The 24,314-nt window shown below is 44.4% G+C and overlaps 3 protein-coding genes across 7 annotated transcripts in view; 1 reads left to right on the top strand and 2 right to left on the bottom strand.

Annotated features, from left to right (window-relative positions):
• Positions 1-1,906: 1,906 nt before the first annotated feature.
• Positions 1,907-14,365, top strand: LOC143334672 (envoplakin-like). The gene is made up of 22 exons (XM_076753566.1): positions 1,907-2,015; positions 4,813-4,912; positions 5,155-5,309; positions 5,505-5,628; positions 5,707-5,838; positions 5,919-5,960; positions 6,078-6,239; positions 6,566-6,673; positions 6,780-6,875; positions 6,982-7,092; positions 7,734-7,868; positions 7,995-8,149; positions 8,254-8,351; positions 8,472-8,644; positions 8,787-8,965; positions 9,104-9,242; positions 9,364-9,557; positions 9,662-9,812; positions 9,940-10,023; positions 10,137-10,268; positions 10,367-10,459; positions 10,591-14,365. Exons 1-22 carry the CDS (start codon positions 1,975-1,977, stop codon positions 14,080-14,082), a joined length of 6,096 nt encoding a protein of 2,031 aa, XP_076609681.1. The 5' UTR covers positions 1,907-1,974; the 3' UTR covers positions 14,083-14,365.
• Positions 14,366-17,423: 3,058 nt separating this feature from the next.
• On the bottom strand, positions 17,424-19,531 carry LOC143333465 (serotonin N-acetyltransferase-like). Its single transcript, XM_076751508.1, has 4 exons — positions 19,383-19,531; positions 18,610-18,847; positions 18,071-18,225; positions 17,424-17,982 (listed from the first exon to the last, which is right to left on the bottom strand). The coding sequence occupies exons 2-4, from the start codon at positions 18,761-18,763 to the stop codon at positions 17,620-17,622; spliced, it is 672 nt and encodes a 223-aa protein (XP_076607623.1). The 5' UTR covers positions 18,764-18,847; positions 19,383-19,531; the 3' UTR covers positions 17,424-17,619.
• A 1,291-nt stretch (positions 19,532-20,822) lies between these two features.
• The window catches only part of LOC143334673 (myosin-10-like), a 50,098-nt gene continuing 46,606 nt past the window's right edge, over positions 20,823-24,314 (bottom strand). For all 5 annotated transcript variants that reach the window (XM_076753572.1, XM_076753568.1, XM_076753570.1 and 2 more), the window contains 8 exons: positions 24,091-24,252; positions 23,879-24,007; positions 23,590-23,678; positions 23,312-23,435; positions 22,900-23,108; positions 22,611-22,719; positions 22,249-22,421; positions 20,823-22,029 (listed from right to left, as the gene is read on the bottom strand). In XM_076753572.1, coding sequence (XP_076609687.1) covers positions 21,876-22,029; positions 22,249-22,421; positions 22,611-22,719; positions 22,900-23,108; positions 23,312-23,435; positions 23,590-23,678; positions 23,879-24,007; positions 24,091-24,252 — 1,149 coding nt within the window. In that variant the 3' untranslated portion in view covers positions 20,823-21,875. The remainder of the gene's footprint in view (positions 22,030-22,248; positions 22,422-22,610; positions 22,720-22,899; positions 23,109-23,311; positions 23,436-23,589; positions 23,679-23,878; positions 24,008-24,090; positions 24,253-24,314) is intronic.

Raw genomic sequence — 24,314 nt, 5'->3', positions numbered from 1 at the left:
GTATGACTCTCAGTGAAGGGCCAGAAAACCAAAGCAATGAGCTGAAACCTTCAGATAAAGCTCCTTAAAGCTGAGCTGAGCTGCACATGCGTTCGTTCTCCTCACATCACGTTACAGTATTGATTATATGAGTACTGATGGAGACAAAGCTCAAGGCCAGGTGGGACCACTACCCCTACTCAATCATCACTGCATAATTGAGCTGTCACTCACTCCTGTCTGTGACCTCTTCTTTTTTTTTTTTTCTTCTTACCTTTTTGTTTCCTGATCCCTCCCTCTCTCCCTGCAGGTATGTGGGTGTTGGTCTGCAGAGTAACTGCTCTGGGTGTGTGCCAGACACACCCACTGCAAGCATGAGACTGAGCAGCATGCTGCACTAAGCTGTTCCCACTGAGGTGTGAAGGTGTCCAATTGTTTGCCCCCCCCCACCCACCCACCCCCAACCACACTTCATTTTGCATGGGACATATTTGTGGTTGTGCAAACACACATGAAATACTGAGCGTGCACTGCAGCTTTGCATGCTATCTTTCTTATCAGCCTTTGTGGTGGCAGCGGGTGTAGTTTGCATTTTTCACCCTAGACCTTGACTCCTCATATGGCCACACAGGTAATTTACAGGGTGTGTGTCCGATAACTACCGATACTAGGACATGAGTATGCTCCGTCACTCTGGGTCCTGCAAGGCCTACCGGTCCTTCAGGCTCAGGAGTGATTAAACAATTCCACAAATTAATCAGACACATCAACTGTGTCTGCTCGGTTAATATTTGAGTATTCCTGAAGTGCAAATAGTCTGCTAAATTGGCACGACTAAGCAATCCCACACATAAAGTGCACTTTAATTAAGCATGCTAATCATGTATGACAGAGGAAATAAGTAGTCCTCATTACTTCACTTGAGTACAATTTATAATACACTTGCAATAAAATGGACATTTTATAAGTACATTGACGTATTGCAGAAGTAGTATATTCATTTTAAATATGTCAGGAGAACTTAATGAGCACACTTTTTTAAAGTATCTGTCAAACATACTTTGAATGGAGTACAAAAAGTAAAAGTGCACCTTTAATGGCTTTTCTGTACTTGGACTGACTGACAACCCTTCAGGTAGCAGAGGAGTTAAACAATTCCACAAATTCATCAGACGCATCAGTCTTTGCCTTTGCCAAAACCGAACCCCCTGCGCTGTTAATATGATTAACACTCTTAAAATATGTCATCGTTCCAGTGTGACCGCCTGAGCGACTACCGTTCATCCTTGTTCTGGGGCTTTACACCTTATCAAAACCCACACGATAAGAACAAAGTGTGGATATGTTTGTAGTCGAGCAGCGTGCTCACACTTTCCCTTTCTTCTCTGATAAACCTTTGTTATTCTGTGGTTTACACGAACAAATGGCTGTATAACAAAATCTAAATTACACGTTTGCTTGTCTTGTCTAAATGAACAAAAAGGACAAGTGTGCATAATGATATACAGCCGTCAAGTGACGAGCTGTGCTGCATTCCATCCAGATCATACATGTAGAAACCGTGGGCTCTTAATGATGACAGCGCGGCAGCAGGTTCACTGCTATGAGCAGGTGTGTGGGGTTAGAAAGAGTGAAAATTTGAAAGTGTGTTATGAAGAGCACAATGAGGCCATTTCAGGCCTCATCACCTGTTTCCTGATCACGCTTTCAAAACAAAACACTCCTGAGCTCCTAGAATATACAGTCAGAGCGAGGGCTGTGAAGAGGCAGGATGGTGGAACAGGTCCGCCCGGTCTGCACCTCCACCGCCTCAACTGACGACACACCTGCTGGCCTGGGAGGAGCTGAGACAGGTGGACGCTCCTTAACTTGGGGGTGGGGGGGGGGGTTGGTTGTAGAGACAAGAACGAGTGAGAGGAGAGAGGAGAGAGTGAGGAGTTGGAAGGAACACACAGGGATTCAGATTACAAAAACAGGCTCCAACCGTCTCTCAAGATGTCGCAGAAAAAGGAATACAGCCCTGTGAAGATCACCAAGTGAGTGTGTCACCTTCTATCTTGTGTGTGTGTGTGTGTGTGTGTGTGTGTGTGTGTGTGTGTGTGTGTGTGTCAGGTTTCTGGGCTTATGTTACTGTTCCTTGTCTTGTCTCCTCTGTGTTACTTCACGCAGCGTGCAGCCTTTTTTGTACCATGATTCCGCTTGTGTTTGCAGAGCAGATGGTTGTTTTATGTCCCTGGACAATAAAACGTCCCACCGCAGGAGACTGGCGCCATATGACGGCAGCAGTGTAAACATATATTCTGTGAACCGTACACAAACACTTCTGTCATTCATTGCTGCAACACCTGAAGCAGCATGAGGCGCTGCAGAAAATGAATGAACCCTCCCTGAATGTGAAGTCCGTCAGTCTTGTCCTGAAATCGACAGTTCGGTGCACTTGTCTTCTTGTCATGACTTCTTTCCTTAACCTCGGCATTTTCATTTGCATCCCTGTCCAAAGGGTGTAACATCAAAGTTTACTGACTCACTTAATCCACAGCTGGTGCCTCTCAATAGGCCAGTGTACCAACTCTAATCCAACTGAGGCAGTACATAATACAGTGTGCAGCTTGTTGTCATTGCTGTGTAGTGGAACCTGTGGTTGTTTGAGTAGACGAGTGACTCGACTCCCTCCCGCCATCAATCATGTTTTAATAAGTTACTCATGGCCATAAATGTGTGGACTCCCAGAGGTTTGAGATTGTGCAGCCTCCACTCCACTAAACCGGGAGTTTATCTCCTCTCGGTACAACATGTCACACACCGGGGACACACACACACCGTTGAACATTAGCGGGGTGTGCCGTGCAGCCCAAGGCCAGAGATTGTTATGTACAGAAGACAGGAAGGGCTGCAGGAGTGGCAGGGCAGAGTCTCTCTGCTGCTGTGTCTGTTGGTCTCAGTCGCCACAGGCACACTGCAAAGGAAGCCAGTGAGTCAGTTAGTGAGTGTTTGATGTGCTGCCTGCATGATTCACATCGCTGCTGATGTTATACAGGGTTGGTAATTCATGATTTTGGCAAGAGGCTGCTCAGCTTCAACGCCGTGTGTCTGTAAGGTAGCTCTCAGCGATGAATGAAGTCACCCACATGGTGGATATCTGCAGCAGAAATAAGAGCCTGTTTGAGTAAAAGAGCAATCAGTGGAGGAGGAAGTACTGTAAAAAAAAAAAAAAAAAAAAAAAAAAACCTCTGTTACAGTTTTACTTCAGTTAAGGTTTGCACATCAGAAAAATGTGTCAAAGTAAGAAAAAATGGCTGATATGTGTTATAACATTACATTATTATTACTCATGCATGGATGCAAAAACAAAAGCATTTAATTGCACATTTAAGATTATTTTATATAGGATTCATATTATTTATGATTAGTTTAATTATGGATTAAGCTCCTGTTTACAGTCTTGATTGACTGATCGATCAGCTGCTTGTTTGATTTGTAAAAATTCAGAAATCGTGAGAAACACCTGTCACAACTACCCAGAGCCCAAAGTGGCCCCATTCATCCAAACCTAAAAATAATTTTATTATAACGAAGCTTGATGAGGAGCCTATAAGATTAGAGAAACCTTTGTTGATCTCCAGCGGGGATATTTGATATAACTAAAGGTGTCAGATAAATGTAGTGAAGTTAAATGTGCAGTATTTCCCTCTGAATTGTAGAGAAGTAGAAGTATGGAGAGGCGTGACAAGAGAATACTAGCAGAACACAAGTACCTCAGTTTTCTCATCGCTGGGGAGGAATAAAAAGAATTCTTCAGTGCAGGAAGTCATTGTCCTCCACTGCTCCGCCTACTACGAGCCATATGTCTGAATACTACTGTCACAGCCCCAGTGGAGATTAATCACACCATTCATTTAAGAAGAGGTAAATGGAGCAGTGTCAAACACAGACACCCCCCTCCCCCGCAGTGTGTCCCCCGGGTCCCGATCTGGGTGTGTCAGATTAAATAGTTGGCTTTCATATCACAGCGGAGGAGGAATGACAGAACAAACACTCAGAGCGCAGGCAGGCATGCAGAAAGTGAGTGTTATGACACATTAACTTAAGTGTTCTTCACTGACACGAACAGCGGAAGAAGTGCTGCCAAGATGAAGTACAAAAGAGGCTTTTTTAATATGAATTTACATTCAAATCCAGGAATCAGTAACTACCTTTACTCAAGTACTGTGCAACTTTCAGGTACTTTTTCGTCATTACAGTATGTAGATTTTCTGCTACTTTATACTTCTACTCCACCACAGTTATCTGACGGCTACAGCTGCTGGTTACTAGCCTCTAAAATCTGATGCATCTACAGACTGAACAAGCAGAATATGAACCTGTTATAATCATCTCCACCTCAACCAGCATCATGGCACATCACAAGTACTTTTACTATTGGTATTTTATACCTTGTTCTGCATCAATTAAATCATGAATGCACTTGTGATGGAGTATTTCTACAGAGTGGTACTGCTCTTTTTTTAATGGTAAAGTAACAGATCTCAATGCTTCCTCCACCACTTTACCAGTCAGGTCCTCTTCAGTGCAGTGATGCTGTCCCAAACCTAAATCGTCATAACAACATAACTGTCACTGTTTCTCTAATTCCTTGTGTTCCAACAGAAGAACACATGAAAGTAGATTTTAGGAGGAATATAGGTGTTGACTAAACAACAAAAACATAATCTCAGTGATCAGCGTGTATCTTACTTTCTACTACTTTCCTGATGTCTTCACATCATGCAAAGAAACATGTCGAGCTGCAGGATCGTGTCATGCTGACCGTCCTCCTCCTGTGTTTTTGCCCAGGGGTCAGGCCACTGACCTGGCTGTGCTGATTTCCCGCATGCAGAAGAACGCAGACCTAGTGGAGAAGATTATCCTGCAAACAGAGGAGCTGCTGGTTTTGGTAAGAAGTCCACATACACCAGAACTGGAGCATGTGAGACTTGAACCAGATCATGAAAAGAAAGACTAGCTGGACTACATAAACACAGGCTTATTTTAGTATCTGAAAGCTGTGACGTGATCATCATAAAATCTCAGCAGTAAATGCTGAGCTAACAGATTTCATTGGGTGACATGTTGCCATAGTGGTGGAAGTCCAGGAAATGACAAACACACTGTTACCCTCCCTCGGCTCCTGTGTAGGACACTCATCGTAATGGAAAGAGTCTGCACCTGATCCACCAGAAGGTGAACTCGGACAACTTGGCGGAGGCTGAGAGGCTGCTGAAGCACCTCTTCATGGATGTGGATAAGTCCAAGAAGCTGCAGCACCCACAGGCTCTTGAGATAGAGAGAGAGTGAGTTTATTCTGAAGGGACACAGGCAAACACACAAACGCAGGCACACATGCCAACAGACACACCTAAAACTCGACATGTTACATACCATGAAGATATGCTGGCCAACAAAGTGCCATTTCCACATTCCTCTTAATTGCTCTCCACCCGTCTCCTCACCTGTGTCTGACATACCTCTGTGTCTCCCTTTGTCAGTGTGACAAATCTGCATGATCGCTGGGCAAAGAACTGCGCCATCTACAGGCAGCTGTATAACCAGATGCTAAATTTGGAGCCAACACAGAAGATCGACTGGGGTCCCCTGCTGGATGAAAAACTGGTGAGTTCGAGCTTTGAGTCTGTCTTTAGCAGCTAAGCATATTCATGGTCGTTAAGTTTGCGATGCTGTGATTTGCAGAAACAGCTAACCGAAGGTGCATACGGCCCAAACCTGGCTGATGTAGAGAAGCAGATTGCAGCACATAATATCCTGCACCAGTCGATCGAGGCCTACAACGCCCAGCTGCAGCCCAGCACCACCACGTCAGAGGTAGCTTCCACATCACATGCACACACTCTGCAGGACTACATGCAGGAAGAACCGCTTATCTTTTCCCTCTTTGTTCACAGGCGCAGTACGCCACCCTCAAGGAGAAATATGCTAAAGTTTTGGTAAGTTTTCTTTTTTCTTTTGTTGACTCTTAAACTTCCATGCGTGCAGTTTGGAGTTCAGTCAAGCTCAGTGGGGATTTATATATGTAACATGTATGCCTTGCGTGCGTTCTGCAGGAGAGCTCCCAGCAGAGACGCAGCCACTTGGCTTCTCTGTACGAGTACATGCAGAGCTGCACTAAGGAGCTGGTCTACCTGTCAAGTCAGCAGGAGAGGATCCTCCAGAGAGACTGGAGTGATCGCATGGTGGACCCCTCAGGCATCCGCATGGAGTATGAGGTGAGGGGACAGCTGCAGCATACGTCCTAATTTGGATGTCGTCAAAAGGCAGACGTGGCTACTGCTGTTAATTTCCTGGCTCTTTGTGTATTGTTGTGATCTGAGGGAGGTGCTGTGTGGAGAGACTTTTGGAATATTAAAATTTTTCTTAGTCAGCTGGTCTTCGAGCATACTCCTCTAGGGGCCAGATGCACCAGCTTGAGACCCAACTGGTGTAACCAGTATGGTACACAGTAACTGCTTAGCCGCCAGGAGAATCTAATTGGAATACTTGAAACATTTTCATTGTCTGCTTCCCACTTCATTTTGTTTCTGCTTGTGTACAGAAATTCAAAAATAATGGACTGCTAGCACATGAGAGGGAGATCAACCAGCTGCAGGAGGAAGGAGATCGTCTCGTTGCAAAGAAGCACCCCGGCAGCACAGCGATAATGGTGCATCTGTCAGCTCTGTCAGACAGTAGAAACTGAACGATCACTGTGCCCAACATGGTGGTTTGATGGTCAAATGAATGGAAGTGAATTGAATTGTTTTTGTCAGGCCCACAGAGACGCTGTGCAGTCTGAGTGGCAAGCCTTTCTCAACTTGTGTCTAGCACAGGAAACACACCTGGACAACACTGAAGACTACAAGAAGGTAAAAGGCCTCTGAATGCTCCGCACTATGGCTGACTGTGATCTTCTACTAAACCCACACATTCACTGAAGCTCATTGTTAAGAAGCGACTATTTGTTCAATGCAGTTCCAGCTGGATGCAGAGACGCTGTCCGAGTCCCTGGAGAGACTCACCTCCACTCTGGACCCAAAGTCTCTGGCCAAAAAGAGCAACCCCGAGGCCCTGCTGGCACTGGAGGTACGTCATGGTATCTGTGCAGCTGTAGAAAGTCAAAAATTCAAAAATCAATCAAAAATAATCTCATGTATTTAAATGTTAAAGAGGGATCAGTTAATACAAACAAAATAAAGGAGACTGACTGAAAAAATTAGACAAAAAGAAGAGCAGGAAGAAGGGGAGGCGCATGAGAGAAACATAGAATAAGGAGAATTTGGTTCCACATTGCACACAGTGAAGATGCATGGAAAGTGATCGCAAACAAAATCAATGCCATTTTTATTTGTGTTGTTTGCAGCCCTGATCAAATGATCAAAAACAAGGAAAAGGTGGTACAACAGCTGATCCAACCTTCAAATCAAACGCAAACTGTAGGCTAAAACTATGAATTATACCATGACAGCAGATTCCACAAGGGTCTTTTTCACGTCAGTCATCACAAAATGAACTCTTGCTATTATTCAAAAGGAATTTTTTTTTTACTTACTTTTCACAAAATTTTACACACAGCAACAACTGATCTTTCTATGCCATCAGCCTTGCTCACTCACCCTGATATCTCAGTGAGCCCGCCTCTTGTCTCTGGTGGTTGACGATGTATGCAGAGGATTATATCCTCGTTTGTTCGTGTTGCTTCTCTTCTAATCTAATAATTCCTTCAGGGAGAGGAGCCAGCAGTAAAGAGAAATGAGCAGTGTCTGGCTGCCCTCAAGGAGCTCAGCAGCAACGTTGTGCCTCTGAAGTTACGGCGAATGCAGCCCACCAAACCCACCACTGCAGTGGCCCTGTGTGACTGGGTAGGATGTGATCAGCAGTCATTTACAAGCTTTAGTATGAAGACATGGTAGACAGATTTTTGACAGGAAAGGCAAACATTACTGTTGTTATCGTCACGAGTTGATCATCGTCTCTGTCTGTTTTAGGAGACAGTGAAACGCGGTGATACGCTAAACCTGAAGTCCATCTCTGATAATAAAAACTGGGAGCTTCAGAACAGCAGTGGCAAGACCAGAACCCTCCCTGGGGTGTGTTTCATGATCCCACCGCCTGATGCTGAGGCCTTGGAGAAAGTAAACAGGTACAGTGTACAGACGCTTTAATTACATTGTTTTTTTATGTGATTACAACAGAGTCTGTGATGGATTCTAATGACACACTGTGTCTCTGTGTGTGTGTGTGCAGTCTGGACAGAGCACTGCGCGACCTGAAGAGCCGTAGATCTGCACTCATCACCTCCTTGAAGAAGCCCACCGTGGAGGTGGCTCGCCCTCAGAAGACAGGTGAGAAGAAAAACATTCTTACTGTTTTTCCTGGCTGTCAGACCACTAAAATATCTTTGAATGAAAATTTGAAGGTATCTAATTTTTCACTGTCGACTTACTGTCTTTGCTCCTCCTCAGCGACTGTACAAAGTGCTCCAGAGGATCCCAAAGCTGCAAAGTTAGCCAGCGAACTAGACAGGATCAACAGAGCTCTGGATCAGAGCGAAAAAGAAATCCTGGGTCGACTCAGAGCACCGCTAGACAACCGCAACCCCAAGCAAGACCAGCAGAACAGGCTGCAAGACCATGAGGTGAACATGAGCCACGTTATGCTTTAAAAATATGACCTAGTTTACAGTTTCTTTATTTATTTTCCAAAGGCTGTCCTCAGCTTGTTTGCATTTGTCTGCATTGTTGTGATTAGTACACTGATTTAACTGTGTTGCTCTCCAGAAATCTGCTCAGACTGTGAGAAAACTGGAGTCTGAGAAGTCTGCGGTCCAGAGAGAGATGGAGCCGATTCTGGCCAAGAAACCCCTGGGACCCATCACCTCCACCCTGCCCCCCAAACTCAGCTCTACCAACAAGAAGATTGATGACATCAACGAGCTTATTGGTGTTTATAATAAAAAGTAAGAAGATGACAATGAAGTTATAGCACGGTGCAGTATTTTTTTAAGACACTGTGTACACATTTTTCTCATTTTTTATTGAAATATTCAGAGTTCTGTTGTTGTCATTACCTTCTATGTTTCTCTCCTCTCAACTAGGGCTACAGCCTCCTTGTTCCTAGAGAAGCAGATGGAGAATGTGGACCGCATCGTCTCTGGGTTTGAGGAGAAGCTCACTAAAGAAGGTGCCATTCTTGATGAACCTAATGCACTCCAGAGTCGCAACAAGCAGCTGCAGGTATTCTACTTTATCACGCTGCCAACAAAGTCAAGTATTTAACAATTTTGGAAGTGTGCTCATATGAGGGAATCCACACCTTGTCGTATTTACCTCTCTTCTTTCTCCTAATGCCGAACAGGTCATGCGTAAGGATGTTGCCTCAAAAAAAGAAGAGCTGAATAAATTAGGCACAGACTTGGACCTGACAGAGCAAGCCTGCAGCCCTCTGCAGAAGAGCTTCAATGAATACTGTCCTGACATCCGCCGCCAAGAGAATGAGGTGAAAAAGCTGAAGAACCGTTACACGTTGGTCAATAATCAGCTCCAGGAAAGGTGAGTTAAAAAAGAGATTCATGCATTTTTGTAACTGTATGTGACTGTGTGTGTTTTTTTTCTCATCCTGACATGAGTTTTTTTTTTTAAATATTTCGCTGTAGGTCTGCTCTCATACAGGAAGCAACCAGTAAGAATCAAGATTTCCAGAATGCTGTTCACTCACTGGATTTCTTCTTGGTCAATTTGCCCAACAATGAAATCAAACCCACGGATGATGCGGCGCAGATAGCAGCCAAGGAGAACTCTCAAAAGGTGAGTCTTTACATATGTTAACCTGTCTCCAACTTCTATATACAAACTAACTCAAGACCGTTTCAACAAAGACGTAACACTGCTTTGTCTGATCGGCTGTGGTTTTTGGATTATGTGTATTGTTTAGAGAGTGATGGCGGATATCAAGAAGAAATCAGATGATTTAAACCGTGTCAAAGGTCTTTCCCGTGATCTTCAGAACGTCTTGAATGTGAGCTCAGAAAATACAATTATTCTTGTTTACCATTTGCAACTTAAATACAGTGATTAGGTATGCACTTCAAAATCATTAATCTGCCAGTGTTTAAATACATTTGCCTTTAGGCGTATGATGTGAAGTCAAACACGTACCGTGCCACTCTGAATGATGACGATGATGATAGTGATGACAATGATGATGAACCAATCCCAAAGAAATTTCAAACTTCAACTATGGCTCAAGCTGTACAGAGACAGGTAAAGTTATGGACAACCACCCGAGGACAACTAATCTGCTTTTTTTTCTGGAATTTCTACAATTTCCAAACTCATTTTGCCTTCTGCTTCGACTACAGGAGAAAAATCTGCTGAATCACTTCTCTGAGGTGTCTGCAAAGAACGACCAGCGACTCAACCAGTTGGGAACGATGAAGAACATCATGGCCAGGGTACGATATTACAGAATCAAAATAACATCTGCAATAATAATAATTAATAGTAGAATCATTCCTGACCTCAAAATTTTCTTGTCAGTTCTGAAGTAACCCTCTCTCTCCTATGTCCTTTAATTCATGCCCAGAATGAAGAGAAAGTTAGTCAGGTAGTTGTCAGTCAGCAGCTGCAGCTACAGAGCCAGATGAAGGACCTGGAGGAGAGTGATAGTCTGAAAAATGAATTGAATGAGGAGGTTGCCAGGCGCTTACATGCTGAGAAAGACCTGGAAACATACCGTAAGAGGTTTGTGTCTCTGAAGAGCAGGAGAGGAGTGGAGAGGTTGGAGGAGAAGGAGGTGGTGCAATACTACCGTGACCCCAAGTTGGAGGCGGAACTACGGTCCCTGAAAAATCTGATCCAGGATGAAGCTTTTAAGAGATCGAGAACCCATTCAGAGATAGACATTTTCAATGAGAAGATCATCAAAATGGAATTAGAGTTGACCAGAACCGAACCTAAACTGGTGACCAAGGTCCTGACTGAATATGAGAGAGACCCGCAGCTTGACAAAGAAGCCGCCAAGATAAGAGAGGAGATGCGCAGGTTAAGACTAGAGCAGCAAACGAAAGATACTGAGGCACTTCAAGTAAAAACTGAACTCACAGCTTTATCTCAGCGGAAACCCAAAATCAGGGAAAAGGTTGTTAAGAAAGAAGTGGTGAGGCTCGAAAAGGATCCAGAGATGCTGAAAGCTGTTCTCATGTTCCAGGGTGACATTGCAGCAGAGGAATCCCACTGCAAGTCGCTAAACGATGCCATTTTTGATACAAGGAGCCAGATAAACACACTAGAGAGGGTAATACCCACTATCCAACCTAAGATAGTCACCAAAGTGGTGAAGCAAGTGCAGAAAGATCCAGAAACATGTGAAGAGTCAAAGAAACTACGAATCGCCTTGAAGGAGGAGCAAGATGAGAACACTGTCTTGATGAAGGACCTGAGCACCTTTCAGCTACGCTATGGTGAAGTGGAGAAGCTCAGGCCGAAAGTTGAGGTCAAAGAGATCATCAATGAGATCTACAGAGTTGATCCTGAGACAGAAATTGAGCTGGTGCGCCTGAGGAAAGAGCTGCAGGAATCAACCCGAAACCGCACAGACTTGGAGAAAGAGATCAACACGGTGATAGCAACTCTGACTACACTGCGTGCTCAGAAACCCAAAGTGGAGTACAAGGAGGTGACCCAGGAGGTGATAAAGCAAGAGAAAAGCCCAGAAGTTGTCAGGGAATTGCAAAGGCTAAACAACCAAGTTTCCCGTCTGCAAGTTAACTGTGACAGCACCTCAGAGCTGCTGACCCACCTGCGTAAAGAAAGAGACGAGCTGAAAGCTGAAAAATCCAAGGTGGAGATTAAGTTAGTCAATAAAGAGCTCATCAAATATGAGAACGATCCTCTCCTTGAGAAGGAGGCTGACAGACTAAGGAGGAATGTCAGAGAAGAGATTAGCCAACGGCGCAGTGTGGAGGAGTGTCTCTTTGACCTCCAGAACCAGTACATTGTCCTTGAAAGGCAGAAGCCCGAAGAGAAGATTGTAATGCAGGAAGTGGTGCGTCTTCAGAAGGACCCCAAGCAAATCCTGGAGCATGAGAAGCTGAACAGGAACCTGGATGATGAAATGAAAACCCGTAGAAAGCTTGAATTGGAGGTCAGACAGCTCAGAGCCCTGGTTGAAGAAAAAGAGAGCACCCTGGCTCAGGTGGATGATCGTCAGAAGAGGATTCTAGTAGAGTCAGAGCTCAGGCAGATCAAATCTCGCATTCTTGAACTTGAAAATGCTCCACCGCCCGTTGAGGAAAAGATCATCATCGAAGAGGTCCTGAAAGTGGAGAGGGACCCGAAGCTGGAAACACTTACTGATGGTATCCGTGTTGACTTGGACGCTGAGAGCACCAATATCAATCGTCTAGAGAGAGAGGTACGCAACCTGAAGCTCAAGTTGGAAATTCTGCAAAAGGAGAAGTCAGCTGAGAAGGTTGTGTACAGAGAAGTTGTTCGTGTAGAGAAAGACCCCGCAGTGGAGGCTGAAAGGGAACATCTAAGAGAGCTAGTAACGCATGAGAGAAATCTCAGGCGTGACCAGGAGGATAAACTTCAGAGCATCAACATCAAAATCAGCCATCTGCACACATCAAAGTCCGTGACCTCTCAGGAGGAGGCCACTCTCATCTCTGACAGAGATGCTCTGCAGAGAGAGAAGGAGGATCTCCTCAGACAGCTCAAAATGCTCGAGTCTCAGAGACAGAGCATCAGCATAACCTTCCAGCAACAGTCCAGGCTGATGAGTGAGAGAAACCAGATGGCACGGCAGAGGAGTCTTAAAACATCCTCTGAAACACAACGACTGGAGAAAGAAATCCTCAACGAAAAAGACAAAATACACCAGAAAGACACAATCATCATGGAGCTGCAGAACAACATTAAAAAAGAAGACCACTCAGAAACTCAGACCAGAGAGACAAATCTTTCCACAAAGATCACCATCATGGATCCAGAAACTGGGAAAGACATGTCTCCCTATGATGCCTACTTGCAGGGGCTAATTGATCGCAACCACTACATTCGCCTGTCAGAGTTAGAGTGCGACTGGGAGGAAATCACTTCAACGGGTCCAGACGGAGATACAACAATTCTACAGGATCGCAAAAGTGGGAAGCAATACTCTGTCAAGGATGCTCTGAAGGATGGTCGTTTGACCCAATATGACCTGATGCGCTACAGGGATGGAAAAATGCACATTTCTGAGTTTGCTCTAATTGTTGTAGGAGAAGCCAAAAAGCCCCCCATTCCTCCAATAGCAACCCCAAGATCGCCCACCAAACCCACCCCGATCTCTCCTTTGAACTCCATGCAACCCTCCCTAAGGTCCTCCTACACCAACCTCAACACTCAGCATAGTGGCAGTTTGAACAACCTCAGTGCTTCAGCTGGTGATGAGCATTTCCCCATCTCTGGTATTTTTGACACCACCACTGAGAGCCGCATGTCTGTGAGAAGTGCCCTGACCCGCAAACTCATTGACACTGACACAGCCCTTAAGCTGCTCGAGGCACAAGCAGCCTCCGGTGGAATCGTTGATCTTAACAAAAAGGACAAACTATCTGTCCACAAGGCAGCTGAACATGGTTTGATTGAAACAAGTCACATGTACAAGCTTCTGAATGCCCAGAAGGCCTTCACTGGAGTTGAGGATCCATTGACCAAACAGCGTCTCGCGGTGGAACAGGCAGCAAAGAAAGGGTACATGCCCCATGACAGTGCCACGAGGTACATGGAGGCACAGTATCTGACTGGTGGGCTGGTGGATCCCTCTAGAGCAGGCCGCCTCAGTCTTCAAGAAGCTCTCGCCGCCAATGTGATTGACAGCGCAACTGTTGCTAAGCTGCAAGATGAGGCTTCCTTCACAAAAGAGCTGGTAGACCCCATCACTAAAGAGAAGATATCATACAAGCAGGCGATGGATCGTTGTAAGAAAGACATCAGCACGGGGCTCCTGCTGCTTCCTGTAGCTTCCACTGACGCCTCAAATGCCCCGTCATACTCAAACTATCGGTTCAGTTCCTCCCACGGCAAAGTCTAGATGTGAAGTTTAAGATGTACTGTGTTATATTTGCTGCAGCCATTGGTGCTGAGGGTGTATGCTAAGGGATATGTGTAAAGATAAAAAACAATATGTTCATACACTTTCTGAAAACACTGGAAAAAACATTTTTGGTGAAACTGTACATGTGGGTCTGGTACTTTCAGTGCTGTTTTGGGGTCTGCTGTAAAAATGAGGGTAATGTTTGGTTTTTTTTATGGTAAATTGTTTTTTCAGCACTCTCATGCTAAATCCTTCATACACTAAGTGCTTATTAAACTCTATAAGCCTCACCGTCATTTTTCTGTCGTGTTATTTAAAATAGTAAGAGATGATTCATATATTCAATATTATTTGAGTCAATTTAATTCATAAATTAAATTTGTAGTATAATTATGTTGATTATCATATGGTGGTCTTCACTTTAACCTCTGCTTTTCAGCATTGCCGACAGCTCAGGTTGTCAGTCCACCACTTTAGTCCAAACTGAAATATCTAGACAACTCACGGATGAATTTCTGTGAAATTAATAACAAATGTAACAATGCTACAACACTAAACTAAAATGTTGGAGACGCAAACCATTGCACCTGAAATTAATCAATATTAATTTGGGGGATGGACAACTTATGACAGATATCTTCCCATTTCCAGAAAGAACTTTCTCCACAAGACAGTGAATCATCTACTGTATCTAATACTTTATCTCATGGCAACGCGGCTGTACTTAATATACAATGCTCGTAAACACCAACAAGTCATGTGCCTGGAAATGATGGATTAAGGATACAGATTAAATATGACTCACATACAAGCATGTAGTGTGTTAAGGTTAACAAGGTCAAAATCACGGGCCTGAGGCACGTGTCAGGACCAGGACCCACCAGGTTTATGTCGTGCCAGAGTCCACGACCAAGTCAGCAGGTATATCTATCAGCAAATAAACAGTGTAGAAACTGGTTTGCCTTAGTGTGACTCACAACAAATGTCAACATAGGCCTGAATTCCTCTTTTCCTGGCAAGGGTTGAAAGGTGACCCACAGTAGTGGAGGTTACAGTAAATGATGTTGGTGTGGGAATATGCTGCGTCTCTGCTGGGATGTCTGCCTGCCAGATTACCCGGTGACTGAAAGGACTTTGTAGGATTACTGTACATGAGCCTGTCTAGAGGCTGAAGTGGCCCCACTCTGTGTCTGGGGGGTAGACCACAATGCTCCAATGACAAAACCAGCTTACAGTGTGTACTTTCAGCCTCATATTGCTGTCTTTCTTTTTCTTTCTTGTGTTTCATACCTAGATTTTTTTTTTTTTTGGCAGCAAAGTGTCTGGAATCAAATTCTGGATTCTGGGATGTTTCTTTTTCTCCAGTTTCCATCAATGGTGCAGTGACCTATGTGCATTTGTGATGACTGCCTTCCTAGTGAAAGCCTTCTGAATACGGCAGCATCACATACAGTTCATGGAAACACAAATAGCACATTTGCACTGACTGGGCCACTGCCTGAGTGATGTACGTGGCAATTGGCAGGTCCTTTTTGTTTTGCTGGATTATTGTCATTATAATACGATTGTAGCACTGATGGTTTCAGCCATGACATTTGCACATTTGCCTCTTACTCACCCTGTTTATGAATGGCGGTAACGAAGCCCCCTGTACACCTGCCCTGCAATCATGTCAATACCATATCAGCCAGTATTTAAAGCACTCTTTTTTCAGTGAGCACTGTGCTGTATTTTCACACATCAACAGCAAGAGCAGTACAATTTCCAGTGATGAAGTGAGTCAGGCAATCACTTGATTATTGCTGCTGGAAATTGATTATCTATACAAACATACATAAAGGCACATGGACATGAAGACAAAAATTATGATAACCACATCAGTCCAAAGCATCTTCATTCATGCACTGACCAACTCCTGACAATCAAAATGCATTTAGTTTCCTCATTGCTCTTCATAGGCTGAGTGACCCTCTGCCAGAGGGAGAAAACTCCAGAGCAGCTCAGACTTCACCAACAGCCAACTGTGCAAAGATGCCATCTGGCTGCATCAGCTTGAAACCAATCATGCTTCAAGCCATCTTCATTCTGCAGATTCATGTCTGTACTAGAAGATGTCACTTCATTCTTTAACAGCGAAATGAACCTCCACAAAGTCCACTTTGCCAGTGCGACAAAAACAGGACTCCGCCTGAAAGAGTTCAGATTCCTGAGAGAAAAAGTATCGTTGCATTGCAAATGTGCTCTGGGCAAATGTCTAAATGCCCCTGATCAGCATCCTGCTCTGAGATCCTTATCTGACAGTGTGTGTTTGGTTGTGTCATACATCATGATACCAGCCTGGTGGCATCAGTGTAAGATGTTGTGAAATGTTCTCAGTTCATTTTTCACTTTCAACTTTAATCTGAGTTTCAGAGAGACTCTCACCGTCACTTGATAGGTTACACTCTCAGCATTGTGCCAGAGGTTTCTTCCTTTTGACTTTTAACTGCTGGCAATATGAAAGTATTTGCATCAGACATCTCTGCCTTGCTCCCTGTGCGCTGATGCTTAATGAAGTTGTGGGTCATTTTTGAGGTGACCACTAAGTTTGTCCTTCAGAGGAGCATGAGACGCTCACCCTGTCACGTTAGTGGATTAGATGTGAGGCGGTGACTGTGTATGGATTAAAGCTCCATTCAAGAGCATAAAGCTTCACAATGGCTGGCCTGAGTCTCTAGGTAGAGTTCAGAGAGAAGTGAACATACTGACATAAAGACAGAGACATTGCAGTCTAGGAACCTCTCATTATAAATAACAGTGATAATGAGGTAGTTTGTGTTAAAAATGTGATATGTCTTTGAGAGGACAAATCAAAAATATTAATTTTTCATCTTATAAAACAGTATAAAACATTTTATTGACATCATGATACTGAAACACACATACGATATGAAATAAACACATCACAATACAAAGTCCCATCTCATCAAAATCTACAGTATACCTGTTGGTCTAAATAAGGTCATTGCATCCGCAGACTAACAGATGAGTGGATCCCCTTCTAAATCCTCCGACCTTTACAGCAGCTAAAGCCCCCTAATGGAGCTGGAGGAGCTGCGGTTGAGCGGCTAAAGCCTGGTCGCTGACGTCAGCCCATAGTTGTGAGAAGCCCAGAAAGGTGCTCAGCAGGAGGCATCTTACTGTACAACAGTGACTCCAAATGTCTACCACAAATGCAACACACCATCAAAGTAGCCCCAGTTACAGAGTTGTTCTAATAGTTCAGCGCACTACTCTACTCCTCTGACAGGTGAGTGACGACCACAGAACAGAGTCTAACAAAATAAACTTGAATCACATTACACAGTATAGTACATTCTTGTTTTTATTGTACACAGTAAGAGAATTTCACACAAGAAAAACTGGCATTAAAAAGTCCAACAAAACAGAAAAAACAGCCACTGAAAACTGACAAACCCCTGACATGTCCTACAGAGTACAACACTGAGTTTAAATCAAAGACAACCTCTGCAGCTCTGTCATCTCATTGACATGTCATACGTGTTCATCAGTCTTTGTCAGCGGCAGAGTCAAAGGATGCTGAGGGAAACGGATGGCTTCGCTGTTGCGCCGCATGTATGCGTGGCCGCTGATGGGGTACCACATCTCTGTGAAGGTCAGGTTGGCCACGGTGATGGCGCAGCGCCCCAGAACCTTGAAGCCTGACTTGCGGTAGAAAGGAACAAGGAAGTCTTCGCACATCAGCATCGCTCGGCGCACGTTGGGCAGGCAGCGGAGATATTGCAGGTAACGCCACATCAGAATGGGACCTTTGCCCTGCTGCCTGAAGGTGCGGTGGACAGCGAGGACGTGGATGTGGACGGTGGAGCCGCAGGGCTTGTGGAGAGTCAGTGCTTCCTGGAGCAAAGAGATCATAATTACTGATATGTACGAATATGCTTTAAAGAAGTACGCGATGAACTGTAAAAGGTTCAGGATGTCTTACTGTAGTGAGTCTCTCCTGGTCCCAGAGGGAGCCGATGATAAAAGCCACCAGCCGGCCCTCCTCAAACCAGCCCATGGACAGCTCTGGACACAGGGTGAGGAAATGACGCACCTCATCCAGGTGGAGTGGACACTCACCTGACACCGAGATAAAAGCTGAGCGAGAGAGAGAGAGAGAGAGAGAGAGAGAGAGAGAGAGAGAGAGAGAGAGAGAGAGAGAGATTGGAGTGCGCAAAAATGGTTTGGCACTACTTTTACGCACACCAAAGGCGGCGCAAACAACAACAAAACAAAGTTAACTGTGCGCTGAGTGTCGAAGATAGACTTAACACAGCCTCTTTAAAATGAGAGTAAAAAAGAATATCAGTGATTGCACTGGATGCAAAAAGGGAAATCGATCTATTGATGCCACACATGGTTTTACGCAAAGCCCTCTATCGGCGTAATGCTCATTTTCACTCAGCAAAACTTCAGAGCGGATTTGTCCTTCACCAGAGCGAATTTCTGCCTCAACACTAAATGGTAAGGTGGGTCACTCACCTTCTCGCTCGATTTCGAAGACACTTATGGCATCTTGCGTGTTGAGCGGCCGCACTTCGCTCGCGGGGAGCGTGTGTCTCCTCTGGATACCGGGCGAGACGGAAGGTGTTGGCTGCATTGGTTTGATGAAAAACTGCGCGCCAACAACAGACATCCTACGATTTTATACTCTCCCCCCAAAACCGTCTTCTTCTTCTTCCTCTCCTCTCCCGCTCCGTAGGATCACTTCTGTCAGGCCCTACGAGGACAACAGGCTGGTTTGTGTCCGTATTTATAGGACAGCTTTGCCGGCTGTGATTCACCAGCTAATTTGCATTTGAATATTTGATGTCAGTGAATGAATGAAGGTCACATCTCTGTAGGGCAATTAAATGAACCCAACAATTAACTGTGTGGATTTTCTGCCCTTTGGTTTTTGTCTTTAAAACAAATCGACAGATAATGACAAACGATTCGCTGTGAATAACCACCTCCGGCCTATTTATAGCAGGTTTGCGTCAGCGGCAGTTTTTAAAAGTTTGATTTGGTAAAGTGCCACTAAAATGTTCAGAATAACTTCATTACTTCATAACTATCATTTCAAGACATCTCAAGCAACTGGTCAGTAAGTGAAATGTGCATCTGTGCAATTAAGTGGCACAGCTTTTAAAATTCTGATGACTGTTTTCCAACATAAATAAATCAATTCTGAAAAAAAATGGAACCACGCGCTCCCCCCCGCCACACTCTGGTGCCACCTTTCCAACACATAAGCAGGCCGCAGTGATACTTACCGGAGGTTGCTGACGCCTGTGTGACTGAGGTTCCGCGCACCGAGCAGTTCTCCTTCTCCGTCTCACCGCGACAGACGTCTCTCTTCATTATGAAGTGATTATTACTATGAGTCACATGATGAAGGATTACAGAAGTTGTTTCCACAACTCGGCGCATTACCGACCCTTTATCTCCTCCTCTCTGACAGAGTTAAGGCGTTCATTTCACTCTGTGTTTTGGAGAAAGTGACTAATAAATAGCCACAGGGCCTGGATTTGAAGCAAGATTACAGTGATTTTATGTGCATCAGTTTTGAAAGAAGATCCTTTAAATAAGAGTATCAAAGCATAACTCCAAGTCAAAAGTCCTGCATTTAAAATCCCACTTGAGTATATTATGAAGATGAAAGAAGAGAAATTCTGATAAAATTGCCGGGGGGGGTCCTCATATTTGCTATATTTTTGGTGAAATGTGATTTAAAGCCTCATTTGGACACTGATTTTTACAAGGTGTCACCAGCCAAAAAGGTTGAGTTAATCTTGAACAATTAATTGTGTTCTTAAAGTTTCTTTTATCATAAACTCTTCATCTTAAATAAATGTAGCTGAGGAAAAACTACAACACTTCATCTTAAAATAATTAGCAGGTAACGAATATGAAGATTTGTTCAAATTATCTTCTGATGGATCAGCTTCTAAAGAGGGCGACAACAGGAGAGAAAAAGAGGAGCGGTACAAGCAACCTGAGAATGAAGAGGCGTTTCTTCAGAGACTCGGGGAACCTGGTGGCTTGGAGGTTCATCCAAGAATCACACCATGAAGCAGCATCCTCCCCAGGCTGATTCTTCGGTCCCCATTCTTTGGCAAAATGCCCAAAGGCATGATTGCAAATAAAATGTGTGTGATTGCTGTTATGCTGATTGGCATCATTTTCCCCCTAAGTTTGAAAATACATGACATCACTGATGTGATGACTGTAAAATCAAAAATGGCATCATCATGAACTGATGCACAGTTGATCAATGTGCAATCCACTTTGTACATTTTGAATGGAGTTTCTAACAGTTTCCTCTAACAGGTGACTTACAGTATAAATGAGTATGAGTATGATTAGTGAGTGGACTGGGCTCCATTGACTTTAATGCATTATATAGCTCCTAATGACTCATAAACTGTACGTGTCGTGATAATGAGCATTGGTACAGTTGATCGATGTGCAATATTGAGCATTTTGGTACTTGTTTGACTTGAATGGAGTTTGTATTGTGCACAATAGCAGAGATATAAATACAGTTGATGTTTACTGGACTGTTTTTAAATCTTAGTAACTCAAAAAGTATAAAAGTTATCAATAAGAAAAGTCATAGCACCCATCTACAAAGAATCCCGCACGGTTTCAACACATCAATCATTGTGGTGACATAAAAGCTGGAGCTGGACAAAAAAAAAAATCCCCACCAATATCTTATTACATATGCAAATTTATGAATACTTTATGAAAATACCTTCATGAAATTAGGCATGGTTCAATATATGAACAGTATATGGAGCATAAATGGGTTTGGAGTTTTGAGAGTGAACGAAGGCACAGAAGAAGAAGAAGAAGAAGAAGAAGAAGAGGAAGAAGAAGAGGAAGAAGAAGTAAGCAAAAGAACATGCATGTGGTTGCTGCTTTCAGCACTCACATCAAATAATTACAAGTCAACACTGACCTACTGTCAAACATCTGAGAAACCAATACTGTCAAAAGAGCAACGTTTTGTAGCACTGAGGCAACAAGGCAGCTTACAGTCACATTTCTAGATTCATATGCAAGCAAACAATCCTAGCATAGGATTGGAAAAATACTATTTAGTTACAGTTCAACTAATATAACTAAACTGATTCATATGACGGACAAACTGTCGATTGATGGAAAAGTCAAGAGGGTTGTGTCTCTCATCACGATCTGTTCCTTTCAAATATTGCAATGCTATTACTGTAGCATTTGGAAGCATTTTAAACAGCTAAATACTGGTCCAGCGGAGGATAATGATCATCCAGACAGGTGTGCACTGAGAAGGTTTACATGTTTCTAACGTGTGCACGAATGGATTAGGAATTTCTGTGCATTTGTGAAGAAAAGCACTTCTATCTGTGATGCAGTTTATCTCCCATTCAGCTTAGTGAAGTCGTCTATACTGGAAGTTGCGATTAAACGGCCCTGCAGCTCGACAAGGAGGGGTAAGGCAGAGTAGTGCTTCTTACAACCTTAAGTAGGGTGATAAAGAGAGCGTTGGGGGTCCAACTGCTGGTGTCTGCTAGGGTTTAGGGTTCAGAAGTAAGGTCAGGAATATACTGGGCTTTCTTGCTTAGATCATGCTGTGTGTGCATTTGGAGAGAATCATCTATCCAGAGATGGGCTAGAGGGGCAAGAAGAGGATCCCTATTCAAGCTGGGAGGGTCTAAGTATTTCTTGTTGTGGCTGAGAGGTGATACGTAGATGGGAGAGCAAAAGTTAAGGCCTTTTCTCTTCTACTCCGGCTGAGGCGCTGGTGTCTCATTGGCATTGTTGTCAGTGATCTTGTTTTCCAGCTCATCGTCCGACAGGAGGTCCAAGGAAGTTCCCTCCACCTGAAGCGGACGTCTGCCTGAGCGACTGGAGGAGAAGCTGATGGGGCCGCCACGCCTGCAGGAGGAAGAGGAGCAGAGGTATTTGATCAGAGGCGCAATTGCCTAGAAAGATTACTCTGCAGCCTGTTTCATGGCTGCCGGCTGAAGCGCTCTCGCTCAATACTGGACCACTTGGATGAAATACTGACGGCACCAAGTTGTCACAAAAATAGACATACATGATTATAGCTGTCTTAAAACGCCTGACTGAATTCATTCGCCTACCACACCGTACCTGAGGCGGTTCTTGAGCGTGTGAACCTCGCGGCTCAGACCCTCGCTGGCCTCAGTGGCGTCGTCCAGCTCCCTCTGAAGTTTCCTGCGTGAGGCGTTGGCCCTCGTGGCCTCCTCCTCGGCCTCCTCCAGCTGACGCTTCAGCTGCTTCATACGAGAGTTGGCCTTTTCCACCTGCACACACACACACACACACACACAAAGAGAAAAGATACATCACAAAGTAATACTAATACGGGATTCTGGTCTGGATTGTAGAAAGATAGAGGATGATTGTCATGTGGGGCTAAACAGCTGATGGGTGACGGCAGCAAAAATAACAGCCCATCACAGCAGTGTTCATGTCAACAGTGTCTGACATACTTGTTCTTTAAACTGGTCGGCATGGCGACGCTCATCCTCCACTTGCATACAGATTTCTTTCAGCTTCTTCTCGGTCCTTCTCACCATCTTGTTGGCTGCTGCTCGCTCCCTTCAACGGAGAACAAGTGAAGTTTAGAGAAACAAAGCAAGATTTAGCATTTAGCAAGATTTAGCCAGCCCTGAACACAATTTTGATCTCATTTATTAGTCTAGTTTGCAGTTTTCTGAACAGTCTGACACAAATAATATAGATTTATTTTGATCAAGGCGACGATTGTCGAATTCTCACTTGGCCTCCTGCTCCAGCTGTTCCTCCAGCTGTGCTATCTTGGCCTCCAGGGCAGTGATGGAGGCCTTGAACCTGCTCTTCACAGAACCCTCCAGCTCCCCCAGCTTGGCCCGCAGCTCCTTGTTTTGACGCTCCAATTGCTGGCGAGCGTTTTCGCTCTTCTGGGCTGTGCTGCGCTCCGAACTCAACTCTGTGGTCAGAGTGTCCACCTGAGGGACAGAGAGAGCAAGGAAAGTGGGAGATGGAGTGAAGGGCCGCATTTCTGAAGATCCTATGTAATATGTGGGAAATTCATGTGATGTATTTTGCACACGTGAATCAAGATCTGTTAGTCCAATGAAAACAGGGATGCTCATTAAAGATGTCTGTGAGTTATGCCACCTCTCAGCACGTTTCCAACACCACACCACACCTGCATAGTTGTCTTCCTGAAGCGGTCGTTTAGCAGCTCCATGTTACCCTGCTCCTCTTCCAGCTCCTCCTCCAGTTGAGCAATGCGAGCCTCCAGCCTCCTTTTCTCATCCATAAGAGCAGACCTGACGCAGGAACAGATGAAAAATGTGTCTCTGTTCATCATCTCTATGTGTTGACAAAGATGACCCTGCAAATACTTTAGGTACGACCCAGATTCCCCCAGAAGGAGATGCATCTGTCGACAGGTGTGTGGTCAAGCGGGTGAGGGCAACGTACTTTCCAGAGGTGCTGTTAGAGATTTCGTCTTGCAGCTCATCCCGTTCCTGCTCTGCGTGGCGCCGGCCCCTTTCAGATGCTGCCAGGTCCTGCAGAGGAAGGTCAAAGGTGAAATGCAGGTTATAGCACTTCCAATGTTGAGAGGAGGCACTATACATAAATATACAGTAAAAACAATAAATCCATAAACCACAAGTCAACACCTTCCAACCCAAACTATGCACACTGTAACAACTTAACACAACAAAGAAGAGAAAGTGAACAGCAGCACCATCCCACTGTCCTGTACCTCATGCAGCTGTACAATCTCAGCCTCCAGACTCTTGAGTTTCTTCTCATTTTCCTTGGATATGGCAAAAATATCATCTCTAGAAGCTCTGGCATCTTCCAGCTCCCGCTGGTAGTCCTTCATTTGAGCCTGAAGAGGAAAACATGTTGCTGAGAATGGCTGCTTACTGCAGTTAAGTGTATCTGATTCAAGAATAAGTACTAAATCAGTACCTGTAACTTGCGCAGCTGTTTGATGGCTTCGTCTCGAGCCTTGTTGGCTCCCTCTATGTGACTTTCTATATCCTTCAGATCCATCTCCAGCTTCTTTTTAGCAGCTACAGCCAAACCTCTCTGCTTCCTCTCATCCTCCAACTCCGCCTCCATCTCTCGCACCTGATTGGGAAGAAGTACAAAGTGTTAGTACGGTGGGATTAAACTGCTGATCAACTGCTTTC

This window comes from Chaetodon auriga, chromosome 16, assembly GCF_051107435.1.
Source record: "Chaetodon auriga isolate fChaAug3 chromosome 16, fChaAug3.hap1, whole genome shotgun sequence".
NCBI classification, from domain to species: Eukaryota; Metazoa; Chordata; class Actinopteri; order Chaetodontiformes; family Chaetodontidae; genus Chaetodon; species Chaetodon auriga.
Note: the sequence above shows the minus strand (reverse complement) of the source record. Positions and strands in the feature narration are given on the sequence as shown.